Raw genomic sequence first — 17,188 nt, forward strand, 5'->3', positions numbered from 1 at the left:
CTTCTCCCTTTCTGCCGGAGCAGTTTAATGAGCGGTCGCCGTCTGAAACAACCGTTAAAATGCCAGCGTGTGTGGGTCACTGCCCGGTGTGAGGGAAGGGGAGGGAGGGTGGTTGAGGTAGGTGCAGAAACGTGTTCAACCAGACATGATCGCTCGGGGTCTGATAACTATTATTAATCAGACCCAGATTATTATGGGGTCTGATTATCAATGGTATTGAAGGAGAGGAATGGAGGTAAGAGGAGGCAGAGTGAAGTCATTTCTCAAATTGAATTGTCTGGGAATGTTATTTCTACACACTTTGTGCCTTGTGAAAATCAATTGGGGTTCAATTTTTGAAAAATAGACAAATGTATTCCTCTTAATTTTTCCAGACTGTGATGAATTGCTCATCTGTGTGTGGTCTGATTTCTAGAGAATGTGTTTGCCTCAAGGGGGGGTCATACACTCCGATACAGTAATTGTATTTCACTGTTTTCGCTTTAAAAAATGAATGACCGCATTCTTTCTCTCAAACTAACGCTCCTCTCGTCTCTCTTTATCCCCACCCCCTTTCTTTTTCTTTTTTCTTTCGCCAAACTCTCCTCTCTCCTCAAAAGCTGATTGATAGCTTTTCATTGAGTCTCTCAGTGTAGCGGAATGTCATGCGGACAAATGACGAGATGGTGATGTGAAACCAGAGTTCACGGTCGACTGTGTCGCGGCGTAAAAGCTCAATGGGGGCTTGTGTAATTTGTGTGTAGTTATTCATGAATCCTAACTGCTCAGTTGACTTTTCCCTAGTAAATGCCATCCACGGGCTGACAAACAACATTCCCACAGTGTGTCACCATCAGACCGCTGCAATGTTGCCGCAAGGTTGCATGGACGTTGTGGAAGAGAATTAAGCTCGTCATGCCAAATGCTTGGGAGTTTCTAGTGCTTTCTACACTCTTAGAAAATAAGGTGTTTTCTAGAACCAAAAAGGGTTCTTCGGCTGTCCCTGTAGGAGAATTCTTTGAATAACCCTTTTGGTTCCAGGTGGAACAGTTTTTTGGTTCCATGTAGAACCCTACATGGAACCCAAAGGGGTGCTCCTATGGGGACAGCCCAAAAAAACTTTTGGAACCTTTTTTTCTAAGAGCATACTGTTCATACTGATCTAACAAATAGAATAGTAATAGTGAACAGGAGTTAGATTTGTGGAAATGAGCCAAGCCAGTCTTCCAGCCAAGCCAGTCTTGCATGGTCAATTAGTTCAATACAAACTCCCTTTCAGTTTGCAGTTTCAATCAATAAAATGCCTCACACAATGTTTTTCTGTCGTAGTTCATTCCAAAATGAGCCGTAAGACTTAATCTCACTCGTCTCAATATATTTGCAGATCTATGTAGTCTATATATTTTTTGTATGTAATTGTAATCAACTTGCCACATACTGCTGTTTTGAATTACAGGAAGATCATTTTTAAGATTAATGCTCTGCTATGACCTTTAGGGAGTGCCAAACTTTGCCTCTCAGTCAAATAAGCTGTAGTCGGGGCCTGCCAAGCTACAGTCTCGGGCTCCGGCCAGTGCCCGTTGGTGGCAGCGGTGGGATAACGCTTCTCCAGTAATCCAGCAATTTTGTTAGGGAGGGTAGGCACTCCACTGCCAACAGAACGCTCCCTTTGCCTCCTCCCCAGGGTGATTAATTTCCCCATCGTGCAGAACTCAGTCTCAAACTCATTCTCAAACCAGTGCAACACATGGATAGGACCACAGAACAGTGTGGTGCAGGGTTTGTCTGGAGCCACAGCGCTTTATGGGCTGGTCGGATACAAAACCACGGGAATGTTGACAAGCAGATGAATGATGCATGCCTGAATCTCTGTCGGCCCAGTGGAGAGTAAGAGAGAGAAGCACTTGAGCTCTCCTTCTCTACTTTTTCATATTTCACAGGACGCGTCCTGGATGCTATTTGATGCAATCTGTATTTTATCCAAGGCAGTCTATTGCAAACAGGGACACATATGTGGTTGTGGCAGGTCCGGTGGACACCAGCCGAGGCATGTTAAAAAGCATTACGCTCTCCTGAGAGGAGACCTTTACTAGCCAGCCCTGTTATACATGAGATAGTATAGGATACATGATTATTATTATTATTATTATTACTATTATACTGCTTTGGCAATATCTATAGATTGTACTTCATGCCATTAAATCCATTTTCATTTTGATTTATTATCTCTTGTATAAGTGGTGCACGCTGACAGGCTCCCCGTATTAAGTTGTCCTGTCTTCCTATCTTCCTATGCAACTTTTCATGTTAAATTGAGAGTTTTGCACAATGAGGTCAATGACTAACCAGATCAGCCACCAAATCAGCCACCTGTTCTCCCTAGACTCCTTCCTTCTCTCCTGTGCCAGTCCCCCACCTCTCCACTACTCTTCTGTCCCTCCATCCACACCTAAACTTGTCAGTGAACTAAAATTGACCTCACCAGGTCAGGCCAATTAAAACTAGAAAAAAAAACTATTGGTGGCAACACCGAAAGTCCAGATGTTCAGCATAGCAGATAAAGTCAGCGTTGGTGTTTCATTCCGTTCCATCTCTGGCTGGATAAAGTGTCAGATAGGCCTAGGTCTCACTCGGAGTGTCTCATTAGAGCTGTGTGGATAGAGAGGGACAGCTGTGCAGAGGCGGACAATCTGTTGCCATCTGGCACACGGCCAGACAAATGGGGGAGGGATATGCTCGCTCACTGTGTCGCAGGATGTCACACAAGACCCTGCCTGGTTTCACATACTTCAATGGCTTTGAGTAGAAGTTCAGATTATCACTGATTTCCAGTTCCTCGTCTGTGGGGGAGCAGTGGCGGTCGGTGCCGTTTAAGATGAAGGAGGATGATAAAAAAATGTATGAGCATGGCCTTATTTCTATTACAGCATATTGGATGTCTGTCATTCATATTCCATTCACCCAGCTCAATGTAACATTGATAGGTTTAGGCTACTACACAACACTCACATTTTCCCTGTACCCATCATGAGGTTTCTACAACCTAGCCTTGAATGAAAGTTTACAATGTACAGTACCAGTCAATGGTTTGGACACACCTACTCATTCAAGGGTTTTTCTTTATTTTGACTATTTTCTACATTGTAGAATAATAGTGAAGACATCAAAACTATGAAATAACACATGGAATCATGTAGTAACCAAAAAAGTGTATATATTTTATCTTTTATATTCTTCAAAGTAGCCACCCTTTGCCTTGATGACAGCTTTTGCACACTCTTGGCATTCTCTCAAACCAGCTTCACCTGGAAACCAACAGTCTTGAAGGATTTGGCTGCTTTTCCTTCACTCTGCGGTCCAACTCATCCCAAACCATCTCAATTGGGTTGAGGTTGGGTGATTATGGAGGCCAGGTCATCTGTTGCAGTACTCCATCACTCTCCTTCTTGGTCAAATAGCCCTTACACAGCCTGGAGGTCATTGTCCTGTTGAAAAACAAATGATAGTCCCACTAAGCGCAAACCAGGTGGGATATCGCTGCAGAATGCTGTGGTAGCCATGCTGGTTAAGCGTGCCTTGAATTCTAAATAAATCACAGACAGTGTTACCAGCAAAGCACCCCCGCACCATCACACCTCCTCCTCCATGCTTCATGGTGGGAACCACACATGCAGAGATCATCCGTTCACCTTCTCTGCGTATCTGGAAGACACGGCGGTTGAAACCAAAAATCTTACATTTGGACTCATCAGACCAAAGGACAGATTTTCACCAGTCTAATGTCCATTTATCTTGTTTCTTGCCCCAAGCAAGTCTCTTCTTCTTATTGGTGTCCTTTAGTAGTGGTTTCTTTGCAGCAATTTGACCATGAAGGCCTGATTCACACAGTCTCCTCTGAACAGTTGACGCTGAGATGTGTCTGTTACTTGAACTCTGTGAAGCATTTATTTCAGCTGCAATTTCTGAGTCTGGTAACTCTAATGAACTTATCCTCTGCAGCAGAGGTAATTGTGGGTCTTCCTTTCCTGTGGCGGTCCTCATGAGAGCCAGTTTCATCATAGTTCTTGATGGTTTTTGCAACTGCACTTGAAGAAACTTTCAAAGTCCTTGAAATTCTCCGCATCAACTGACCTTCATGCCTTAAAGTAATGGATGGACTGTTGTTTCTCTTTGCTTATTTGAGCTGTTCTTGCCATAATATGGACTTGTTTTTTTTACGAAATAGGGCTATCTTCTGTGTAACACCCCTACCTTGTCACAACAGAACTGATCAAACGCTTTAGGAAGGAAAGAAAATCCACAAATTAACTTTTAACAAGGCACACTTGTTAATTGAAATGCATTCCAGGTGACTTCCTCATGAAGCTGGTTGAGAGAATGCCAAGAGTGTGCAAAGCTGTCATCAAGGCAAAGGGTGGCTACTTTGAAGAATCTCAAATATAAAATATATTTTGATTTGTTTAACACTTTTTGGTTACTACATGATGTGTTATATGTGTTATTTCATAGTTTTGATGTCTTCACTATTATTCTACAATGTAGAAAATAGTCAAAATAAAGAAAACCCCTTGAATGAGTAGGTGTGTCCAAACTTTTGACTGGTACTGCGTAAATTATTTCTCGCAACTAGGTTGTAGAAACCTCATGATGGGTGCAAGGAAAATGTGAGTGTTGTGTAGTAACCTAAACCTATCAATGTTACATTGAGCCAGGTGATGGAATATGAATGACAGACATCAGTATGCTGTAATAGAAATAAGGCCATGCTCATACATTTTTTATCATCCTCCCTTCATCTTAAACGGCACCGACCGCCACTGCTCCCCCACAGACGAGGAACTGGAAATCAGTGATAATCTGAACTTCTACTCAAGCCATTTAGTATGAAGCAGGGGTCTTGTGGCGACTCCTGCGACACAGTGAGAGCATATCCCTCCCCCATTTGTCTGGCCGTGTGCCAGATGGCAACAGATTGTTCACTTACTCTGCACAGCTGTCCCTCTCTATCCACACAGCTCTATTAGAGACACTCCGAGTGAGACCTAGGCCTATCTGACGCTATCCAGCCAGAGATGGAGCGGAATGAAACTGCGTGACTTTATCTACTGCTGAACATCTGGACTTTCGGTGTTGCCACCAATAGTTTTTTTTTCTAGTTTTAATTGGCCTGACCTGGTGAGGTCAATTTTAGTTCACCCTGACAAGTTTAGGTGTGGATGGAGGGACAGAAGAGTAGTGGAGAGGGTGGGGGGACTGGCACAGGAGAGAAGGAAGGAGTCTAGGGAGAACAGGTGGCTGATTTGGTGGCTGATCTGGTTGGTCATTGACCTCATTGTACCAAAACTCTCAATTTAACATGAAAAGTTGCATAGGAAGATAGGAAGACAGGACAACTTAATGCGGGAGCCTGTCAGCGTGCACCATATACAAGAGATAATAAATCCAAAATGAAAATGGATTTAATGGCATGAAGTTTATGTTATTTTAATGGACCAAAACATTTGCTTTTCTTTCAAAAACAAGGACATTTCTAAGTGACCCCAAACTTTTGAATGGTAGTGTATGTCAGTGTTGTTATGAAGTGTGTGTTTTATGTGCACTAAAGTATCAGCCATGAACTGAGTTGTTTTGTTTCGAAGAGCTTACTTCTACCTCGCCCCTGTTTGATAAGGTTTAATTCATGTGAGGGATTACAAATGGAAAAAGAAAATCACTGCTTTGCATGGGTGGATGGATGCGTGCGTTTGTGTGTCTCTCCGCATGCCATGTTATGCTCAGGTTTTTTCTAGGTCGTCTCAACTACATAAACAGACTAATGACTGGACGAGACCCTAATTACAGACATGAATCAGATATGTGTCACGGAAAGCAGGAGAAAGAGACAAGAAAAGAAAGAGGGAGCGAGGAAGAGAGGCTTACATAGCATGAAAAGTAAGAGAAAAACAAAGAAACAAAGACCAGACACAACGAGGGAGTGAGAGACACAGACACAAAAGGAGGACAAAAACAGTAATATAGAAGTAATAGAAAAAGACAGCAGAAGAGAGTCAAATACAAGAATACTATACCATGACAGATATATAAATACTGTAGGAACCAGTGGGAGCCAGCCAGTCGAGTGCTGAATACCTCAGTCTAACTGGATGGAGTCTGCTGTGTGTGTAAGGGTCAGTATAGTAGAGGTTCCTTTGTATTCTTTGGACTGCAGGGCCAGCAGAACCCACAGGTCCATGTAATTGCCTTCTCCCTTTCTGCCGGAGCAGTTTAATGAGCGGTCGCCGTCTGAAACAACCGTTAAAATGCCAGCGTGTGTGGGTCACTGCCCGGTGTGAGGGAAGGGGAGGGAGGGTGGTTGAGGTAGGTGCAGAAACGTGTTCAACCAGACATGATCGCTCGGGGTCTGATAACTATTATTAATCAGACCCAGATTATTATGGGGTCTGATTATCAATGGTATTGAAGGAGAGGAATGGAGGTAAGAGGAGGCAGAGTGAAGTCATTTCTCAAATTGAATTGTCTGGGAATGTTATTTCTACACACTTTGTGCCTTGTGAAAATCAATTGGGGTTCAATTTTTGAAAAATAGACAAATGTATTCCTCTTAATTTTTCCAGACTGTGATGAATTGCTCATCTGTGTGTGGTCTGATTTCTAGAGAATGTGTTTGCCTCAAGGGGGGTCATACACTCCGATACAGTAATTGTATTTCACTGTTTTCGCTTTAAAAAATGAATGACCGCATTCTTTCTCTCAAACTAACGCTCCTCTCGTCTCTCTTTATCCCCACCCCCTTTCTTTTTCTTTTTCTTTCGCCAAACTCTCCTCTCTCCTCAAAAGCTGATTGATAGCTTTTCATTGAGTCTCTCAGTGTAGCGGAATGTCATGCGGACAAATGACGAGATGGTGATGTGAAACCAGAGTTCACGGTCGACTGTGTCGCGGCGTAAAAGCTCAATGGGGGCTTGTGTAATTTGTGTGTAGTTATTCATGAATCCTAACTGCTCAGTTGACTTTTCCCTAGTAAATGCCATCCACGGGCTGACAAACAACATTCCCACAGTGTGTCACCATCAGACCGCTGCAATGTTGCCGCAAGGTTGCATGGACGTTGTGGAAGAGAATTAAGCTCGTCATGCCAAATGCTTGGGAGTTTCTAGTGCTTTCTACACTCTTAGAAAATAAGGTGTTTTCTAGAACCAAAAAGGGTTCTTCGGCTGTCCCTGTAGGAGAATTCTTTGAATAACCCTTTTGGTTCCAGGTGGAACAGTTTTTTGGTTCCATGTAGAACCCTACATGGAACCCAAAGGGGTGCTCCTATGGGGACAGCCCAAAAAACTTTTTGGAACCTTTTTTTCTAAGAGCATACTGTTCATACTGATCTAACAAATAGAATAGTAATAGTGAACAGGAGTTAGATTTGTGGAAATGAGCCAAGCCAGTCTTCCAGCCAAGCCAGTCTTGCATGGTCAATTAGTTCAATACAAACTCCCTTTCAGTTTGCAGTTTCAATCAATAAAATGCCTCACACAATGTTTTTCTGTCGTAGTTCATTCCAAAATGAGCCGTAAGACTTAATCTCACTCGTCTCAATATATTTGCAGATCTATGTAGTCTATATATTTTTTGTATGTAATTGTAATCAACTTGCCACATACTGCTGTTTTGAATTACAGGAAGATCATTTTTAAGATTAATGCTCTGCTATGACCTTTAGGGAGTGCCAAACTTTGCCTCTCAGTCAAATAAGCTGTAGTCGGGGCCTGCCAAGCTACAGTCTCGGGCTCCGGCCAGTGCCCGTTGGTGGCAGCGGTGGGATAACGCTTCTCCAGTAATCCAGCAATTTTGTTAGGGAGGGTAGGCACTCCACTGCCAACAGAACGCTCCCTTTGCCTCCTCCCCAGGGTGATTAATTTCCCCATCGTGCAGAACTCAGTCTCAAACTCATTCTCAAACCAGTGCAACACATGGATAGGACCACAGAACAGTGTGGTGCAGGGTTTGTCTGGAGCCACAGCGCTTTATGGGCTGGTCGGATACAAAACCACGGGAATGTTGACAAGCAGATGAATGATGCATGCCTGAATCTCTGTCGGCCCAGTGGAGAGTAAGAGAGAGAAGCACTTGAGCTCTCCTTCTCTACTTTTTCATATTTCACAGGACGCGTCCTGGATGCTATTTGATGCAATCTGTATTTTATCCAAGGCAGTCTATTGCAAACAGGGACACATATGTGGTTGTGGCAGGTCCGGTGGACACCAGCCGAGGCATGTTAAAAAGCATTACGCTCTCCTGAGAGGAGACCTTTACTAGCCAGCCCTGTTATACATGAGATAGTATAGGATACATGATTATTATTATTATTATTATTACTATTATACTGCTTTGGCAATATCTATAGATTGTACTTCATGCCATTAAATCCATTTTCATTTTGATTTATTATCTCTTGTATAAGTGGTGCACGCTGACAGGCTCCCCGTATTAAGTTGTCCTGTCTTCCTATCTTCCTATGCAACTTTTCATGTTAAATTGAGAGTTTTGCACAATGAGGTCAATGACTAACCAGATCAGCCACCAAATCAGCCACCTGTTCTCCCTAGACTCCTTCCTTCTCTCCTGTGCCAGTCCCCCACCTCTCCACTACTCTTCTGTCCCTCCATCCACACCTAAACTTGTCAGTGAACTAAAATTGACCTCACCAGGTCAGGCCAATTAAAACTAGAAAAAAAAACTATTGGTGGCAACACCGAAAGTCCAGATGTTCAGCATAGCAGATAAAGTCAGCGTTGGTGTTTCATTCCGTTCCATCTCTGGCTGGATAAAGTGTCAGATAGGCCTAGGTCTCACTCGGAGTGTCTCATTAGAGCTGTGTGGATAGAGAGGGACAGCTGTGCAGAGGCGGACAATCTGTTGCCATCTGGCACACGGCCAGACAAATGGGGGAGGGATATGCTCGCTCACTGTGTCGCAGGATGTCACACAAGACCCTGCCTGGTTTCACATACTTCAATGGCTTTGAGTAGAAGTTCAGATTATCACTGATTTCCAGTTCCTCGTCTGTGGGGAGCAGTGGCGGTCGGTGCCGTTTAAGATGAAGGAGGATGATAAAAAAATGTATGAGCATGGCCTTATTTCTATTACAGCATATTGGATGTCTGTCATTCATATTCCATTCACCCAGCTCAATGTAACATTGATAGGTTTAGGCTACTACACAACACTCACATTTTCCCTGTACCCATCATGAGGTTTCTACAACCTAGCCTTGAATGAAAGTTTACAATGTACAGTACCAGTCAATGGTTTGGACACACCTACTCATTCAAGGGTTTTTCTTTATTTTGACTATTTTCTACATTGTAGAATAATAGTGAAGACATCAAAACTATGAAATAACACATGGAATCATGTAGTAACCAAAAAAGTGTATATATTTTATCTTTTATATTCTTCAAAGTAGCCACCCTTTGCCTTGATGACAGCTTTTGCACACTCTTGGCATTCTCTCAAACCAGCTTCACCTGGAAACCAACAGTCTTGAAGGATTTGGCTGCTTTTCCTTCACTCTGCGGTCCAACTCATCCCAAACCATCTCAATTGGGTTGAGGTTGGGTGATTATGGAGGCCAGGTCATCTGTTGCAGTACTCCATCACTCTCCTTCTTGGTCAAATAGCCCTTACACAGCCTGGAGGTCATTGTCCTGTTGAAAAACAAATGATAGTCCCACTAAGCGCAAACCAGGTGGGATATCGCTGCAGAATGCTGTGGTAGCCATGCTGGTTAAGCGTGCCTTGAATTCTAAATAAATCACAGACAGTGTTACCAGCAAAGCACCCCCGCACCATCACACCTCCTCCTCCATGCTTCATGGTGGGAACCACACATGCAGAGATCATCCGTTCACCTTCTCTGCGTATCTGGAAGACACGGCGGTTGAAACCAAAAATCTTACATTTGGACTCATCAGACCAAAGGACAGATTTTCACCAGTCTAATGTCCATTTATCTTGTTTCTTGCCCCAAGCAAGTCTCTTCTTCTTATTGGTGTCCTTTAGTAGTGGTTTCTTTGCAGCAATTTGACCATGAAGGCCTGATTCACACAGTCTCCTCTGAACAGTTGACGCTGAGATGTGTCTGTTACTTGAACTCTGTGAAGCATTTATTTCAGCTGCAATTTCTGAGTCTGGTAACTCTAATGAACTTATCCTCTGCAGCAGAGGTAATTGTGGGTCTTCCTTTCCTGTGGCGGTCCTCATGAGAGCCAGTTTCATCATAGTTCTTGATGGTTTTTGCAACTGCACTTGAAGAAACTTTCAAAGTCCTTGAAATTCTCCGCATCAACTGACCTTCATGCCTTAAAGTAATGGATGGACTGTTGTTTCTCTTTGCTTATTTGAGCTGTTCTTGCCATAATATGGACTTGTTTTTTTTACGAAATAGGGCTATCTTCTGTGTAACACCCCTACCTTGTCACAACAGAACTGATCAAACGCTTTAGGAAGGAAAGAAAATCCACAAATTAACTTTTAACAAGGCACACTTGTTAATTGAAATGCATTCCAGGTGACTTCCTCATGAAGCTGGTTGAGAGAATGCCAAGAGTGTGCAAAGCTGTCATCAAGGCAAAGGGTGGCTACTTTGAAGAATCTCAAATATAAAATATATTTTGATTTGTTTAACACTTTTTTGGTTACTACATGATGTGTTATATGTGTTATTTCATAGTTTTGATGTCTTCACTATTATTCTACAATGTAGAAAATAGTCAAAATAAAGAAAACCCCTTGAATGAGTAGGTGTGTCCAAACTTTTGACTGGTACTGCGTATAATTATTTCTCGCAACTATCTATTTTTTATTTATTTTTATTTCACCTTTATTTAACCAGGTAGGCTAGTTGAGAACAAGTTCTCATTTGCAACTGCGACCTGGCCAAGATAAAGCGTAGCAATTCGACACAAACAGCAACACAGAGTTACACATGGAATAAACAAAACATACAGTCAATAATACAGTAGAACAAAAGAAAACAAAAAGTCTATACACAGTGAGTGCAAATGCGGCAAGTTAAGGCAATAAATAGGCCATGGTGGCGAAGTAATTACAATATAGCAATAAACACTGGAATGGTTGATGTGCAGAAGATGAATGTGCAAGATACTGGGGTGCAAAGGAGCAAGATAAATAAATAAATACAGTATGGGATGAGGTAGGTAGATAGATGGGCTGTTTACAGATGTTCTATGTACAGTTGCAGTGATCTATGCCCTCTCCTTCTCTCAACTTTTCCCTTCACTTGTGAAATTCAGTCCACAACACATCAGTTTTCTGTGACCAGGCGAAAAAACCTTTCCAAGCCAAATCTTCATGTCATGACCTACAGACAGCCTACATCGTTGTCAAGTCATAGTCAACATACTAGAACTAATGCAATTTATGAATCCGCTACAATCATGCAGTACAGTGTACAGTCAGAAAGCAGTTTAGCAGTTACACCTGCGGGCCACAATGGCAATAAATTAATAAAACCAAAAGCTTGCCTTGACTTGGAAGAGTTCCAGTGTTGAATGTTTGAGCCAAGTGTTTGAGTAGGCTAAACTAGGTAGTGAAAGTTAAAAACAAATATTTATATATATAGCTAGCTCTCTTTCTCTCTCTCTTGCCTCTCCTTAATTTTGGAAGAAATTAATTGGTTCAAAACTGTTTAATATTGTTTTTCTCTCTCTTTGAGTTAACTTTCACCACATTTTATGCACTGCAGTGCTAGCTAGCTGTAGCTTATGCTTTCAGTGCTAGATTCCTTCTCTGATCCGTTGATTTGGTGGACAACATGTCAGTTCATGTTGTATAAGCTCTGATAGGTTGGAGGACGTCCTCCGGAAGTTGTCATAATTACTGTGTAAGTCTATGGAAGGGGGTGAGAACCATGAGCCTCCTAGGTTTTGTTTTGAAGTCAATGTACCCAGAGGAGGACAGATGCTACCCTACAGAGTGCTGCTGAGGCTATTGTAGACCTTCATTGCAAAACAGTGTGTTTTAATCAATTATTTGGTGAAATGTGAATATATTTAGCAGAGTTTTACCTAAAAAGGATAACTTTCTGAATGTTTCACTATTAAAATTGTCATGAAATACACTGAGGAGGATGGTCCTCATCTTTTTTCCTTTTAGAGAAGCAGGTAGCCTAGTGGTTAGAGCATTGGGCCAGTAACCGAAAGGTCGCTGGTTCGAATACCTGAACCAAGTAGGTGAAAAATCTGTCGATATGTCCTTGAGCAAGGCACTTCATCCTAATTTGCTCCAGATGCGTCGTACCAGTACGGCTGACCCTGAAACAACAAATTTCACTGCACCAATCTGGTGTATGTGACAATAAAATATATACCTTTTATAATTATTTTGCATTAACTGTGTAAAACTGTAGGAGCTGGTTTCTGCCACTGCATCTGCCAGGGCTGTAATCAAATCAAATCCAATTGTATTTGTCACATGTGCCAAATACAACAGGTGTAGACCTTACAGTGAGATGCTTACTTTACAAGCCCTAACCAACAATGCAGTTAAAATATATATATATATATATATATATATATATATAAGAATATCAAATAAAAGTAACAAATAATTAAAGAGCAGCAGTAAAATAACAATAGCGAGGCTATATACAGGGGGTACCGGCACAGAGTCAGTGTGCGGGGGCACCAGTTAGTCGAGGTAATTGAGGTAAGAAGTGCATGTTGGTAGAGTTAAAGTAGATATTAACAGAGAGTAGCAGCAGTGTAAAAGGGGGGGGGGCAATGCAAATAGTCTGAGTAGCCATTTGATTAGATGTTCAGGAGTCTTATGGCTTGCGGGTAGAAGCTGTTTAGAAGCCTCTTGGACCTAGACTTGGTGCTCCAGTACCGCTTACCGTGCGGTAGCAGAGAGAACAGTCTATGACTAGGGTGGCTGGAGTCTTTGACATTTTTTAGAGCCTTGCTCTGACACCCCTGGTATAGAGGTCCTGGATGGCAGGAAGCTTGGCTCCATTGATGTACTGGGCCATACGCACAACCCTCTGTAGTGCCTTGCGTTCGGAGACCGAGCAGTTGCCATACCAGGCAGTGATGCAACCAGTCAGGATGCTCTCGATGGTGGAGCTGAGGACCCATGCCAAATCTTTTCAGTCTCCTGAGTGGGAATAGGTTTTGTCGTGCCCTCTTCATGACTGTCTTGGTGTGCTTGGACCATGTTAGTTTGTTGGTGATGTGGACACCAAGGAACTTAAAATTCTCAACCCGCTCCACTACAGCCCCGTCGATGAGAATGGGGGCGTGCTCGGTCCTCCTTTTCCTGTAGTCCACAATCATCTCCTTTGTCTTGATCACAATGAGGGAGAGGTTGTTGTCCTGGCACCACACGGCCAGGTCTCTGACCTCCTCCCTATAGGCATGCTGCTGAGGCTACTGTAGATCTATATTGCAAAACAGTGTGTTTTAATCAATTATTTGGTGACATGTGGATATATTTAGTATTATAGTATGATGGCTGTTATCGAGTTTGGCAGTCGACTGCTCGGGCGATTGTCATCGGTTCTGTTCCACTGGTCTCAAAGCGTCTTCGGAAGCCCAAGCTACACCAGGGATGGAACTTTGAGCTTGAGTTGCTTTGAGAAAACGTGTCTTGAGACTTTTTGAGTGCTTTTGATAGAACTTGGCTCAGTTTTGTGGACAGCGGCTTGGAGCTACTCTCAAAGTACACTCAGTGTTCCACAGATGTGCGAAATAATGTAACCCTCTCAAGAGTCCCACTGTGGGCTTTAAAGACTAGCTCAGCCTCCAGAGGGTTCAGCCTCCGTCAAGAGGCCTGTTGTCCTCTTGGACTAAAATGCCCTTTCCTGCACTGCTCTTCCCTGGCATGAAAGGGCAACGCTTGTGCCTGGAGCCCTGCTAAAGGTTTGTGAGGGGCTAGGCCTAAATGTTCTCACTGGATTAAAACATATTTGTGGGAAATAGTTGGGCCTGCGGCCAAGTGTGTTATCAAAAGAAGTTAGGAGAACAACATCACTTTCAGTTTATCGGACAAAGGAATCCATTAGAGGTTCACAACCTAAAGTAATTTGTGGCCCCTTGCCCACTTCTTTCTCAGAGACCACCCACACTTGTTTTCACCCAGTAGTCTTTGCCAGTTGTGTGGTGTAGCTGTATTCTAGGGTTTAAGTTGACCTCAAGGTTTGTTATAACTCTAGTATGGTCAAACATGTTATATAAGCTAAACAGACTACTGCCTCTGCTTCAGGCCAGGGCCCTTGGCCAATCAGCTTCTCCCAGCCCCAGGGCAGTTAGGCCCAGTGTCTTCTTCCCTGGCTCCTAACACCTCACTGCGCCAACCTTACAATCAAACCTCCAGGACTAACTGCACTCCCTGACCCTCCTGCACCGACCTCTCGCCATTTCAACGCACTCCCATCAGGCCACACACTGCTGTCAAAACCCGGGGAGTCCTCAGAAAATATGAAAGATGAATGAAGTAGTGGGACACGCACACACATACACACAAACTCACAGTTGTTTTTTTACATTTGACCAAGATGCCTTGGTTCTATGAATAATAGATTTCAGAGGTTTCTTTTGAGTTGTATATTAATAAAGGTGGCTTTTCTTCCCCCAAAACCTGATGTTCAGCACTTGTACTTGAATATAATAATAAAAGGGTTTCATATTTGAAGCATGTCCTGAAATGATATTCAGCATTAAACAAAACACATAATTTGGCTTGCGTGGGGGTAGTGGGAGGATAGCACTCTGTAAACATTTCCTTCTAAAATTAAAGAGGCAAACAAGACAGCTATTTGTATAGGGTAATAGTCTCTCCGCGCTCCCTCAAACAAATCTTGGCATAATCAGTAGAAGGGCCAGGAAGCAGAATTCCCCAAAGACAAGGAAAATCAGTTTGAAATAGAAAAACACGTTTTGAATCAATTTGAATCAAACCAAATACTGTTACTTTTGCAATACTTACCATGCCATCTGTGAAACCGGTTCAAACTCTGTTGTACAGTTGTGACTCACCCTTCATCTCTCCTCTTCCTCAGGTCATCCTCATCCTGACCAAGTACTACCACGGTGACTCCAGCAAGGTTCTGGAGAGCTCCCTCTGGAGGTAGGATCAAAAGGCTGTGTGTCTGTTTGTTTATGTGTTCGTTTAGCCCTGTCCACCTATCAGGACTGTTACACACTGTTAGGTTAAAGGGTTGTGGGATGATTTATCTCGTTGCTGTGCTTCTCAGAAGACACCGTGGCACTGAGTACAGACAGAACAGAGTGGAAGAAAGACGCAACTTCAGCGGGCGTGAGAGCGGGCATCTCTTTGAGCAGATAGCATGTCATCGTGGCACAGGACAGGCCAGTGTATTGCATGTAATCCGTTACATGTAACTGATTACAAAAAAAACTAACTTTAATCCATTACTTTACCAGCAAAAATATTGTCATCAGATTACAGATACTTTTGAAAAACGAGATGATTACTTCTAGGATCACTTTTTAAATTCAGAAAGGATGTTTCCGCAAAACAAAATTGACACCTTTCTCAATTACTTTCAAATCAGCATTGAAAAAAGGCTCAAGTTGAAAGGAAAACTCCACCCAAAAACAATTTTTTGATATTTGTTTCATTAGTCCGTTGTTGATATATTCCCAAAATGTTTACCAGCAATCAAGTTGTAACTTTCAAAATGCATCACACGGGCCAGATTTCTGTATTTTGAAAGTTGCATATCTTGAAAACTTGATTGCTGACATGCAAAACATTTTGGGAATATATCAACAATGGACCAATAAAACAAATACCAAAAGATAGTTTTTGGGTGGAGTTTACCTTTAAGTTTGTTCCGCCTTAGAGTCTGACCACAGGTCAGAGACCACTATGAGGACACAGCAGATGGATCTCGGGAAAAGACCAGGACTAGGCTTTTGTAGGCTACAGTGCAAACTATGTCTTCCAATGGTGCGACTGCTGTCGGCATCCAAAGATTATCCAACTTGAAGAAATGCTTGGAGGTAAGGACGACAGCAGTGGTGTAGCCTACGGGCGATACGGATATCACTTCTTATTGATATCTACATAGTGCATAGATCTGAATCACACTGCTGCTCTCTCATTTAGCTATTTGTGCAATATGGATTGTGGTTGTTGTGGATGGCTGTTCACAAATGTATATGTGTATTTTATCCCAATAACGGTTGAACTAAAAAAGTTTAAGCTGCTGTTTTTGCGACCAGTGGACAGCCAGTGAAAAATGCGCTCTTGCAACAGCTGCATAGTGCGGATCCCAGCCTATGGAATAAAACGTTTGAGGGAGTTCCTACCGTAGAGTCAGATCCTCCCATTGTCACGCCCTGACCTTAGAGATCGTATTTATTCTCTATGTTTGGTTAGGTCAGGGTGTGACTCGGGTGGGAATATCTATGTTTTCTATTTCTTTGTTTTTGAGCCGAGTGTGGTTCCCAATCAGAGGCAGCTGTCTATCGTTGTCTCTGATTGGGAATCATACTTAGGCAGCCTGTTTTCCACCTGAGTTTTGTGGGAGGTTATTTTCTGTTTAGCATATGTGCCTGACGGAACTGTGCGTTTTCGTTTTCCCCTTTTGTTATTTTGTTTGAGTGTTTCTTGAAAATAAATAATTATGAGCACTTACCACGCTGCGCTTTGGTCCACTTCTTCAACTACAAACGATGAGCGTTACACCCATAGATTCAAAAATAATTTTACAGGATCTCTATGGTTCCTCCCTTCTAAACTCCTCTGTGGTATTGTGTTCCATACTACCAAAAACACGTTTAATTTAAGAAGACCACGAGTGGGGCTTTTATTGCTCTTTTTAATTTGTGCAGATGAAGAAAATTCTATTAATAGGCCAAATGGACACATGATTAAACTTGCACACTTTTGATAGACTTAAACAGCTGCAAATTATCGTGATATCAAAGTGTCACCAACAAAAACATAAACAAAAGGCCTATAGCAAATGCAGCATATGGCATACATTTTGTCATATGCAAATAGCACTTTTCGGTACTGCACAAAGCATGCCATTCCATGAGAGCAGCAATTCTTTTTCAACCTGAAGCAATGAGCCCAATCAGTCCTCCACGGCTACAAAATAATAAACAACAGAGTATGCTAATAAATCCTTTGTTTTTCTGTTATGCTGCTCAGGTAAAACAAT

At 42.5% G+C, this 17,188-nt stretch overlaps 1 protein-coding gene across 7 annotated transcripts in view; it reads left to right on the forward strand.

The window, feature by feature from the left end:
• Positions 1–17,188, forward strand: part of LOC106577493 (VPS10 domain-containing receptor SorCS2) — a 349,001-nt gene that overhangs the window by 92,768 nt on the left and 239,045 nt on the right. For all 7 annotated transcript variants that reach the window (XM_014155530.2, XM_014155527.2, XM_014155529.2 and 4 more), the window contains exon 2: positions 15,053–15,120. In XM_014155530.2, the coding sequence (XP_014011005.1) occupies positions 15,053–15,120 (68 nt within the window). The remainder of the gene's footprint in view (positions 1–15,052; positions 15,121–17,188) is intronic.

Source organism: Salmo salar, chromosome ssa18 (assembly GCF_905237065.1).
Source record: "Salmo salar chromosome ssa18, Ssal_v3.1, whole genome shotgun sequence".
NCBI classification, from domain to species: Eukaryota; Metazoa; Chordata; class Actinopteri; order Salmoniformes; family Salmonidae; genus Salmo; species Salmo salar.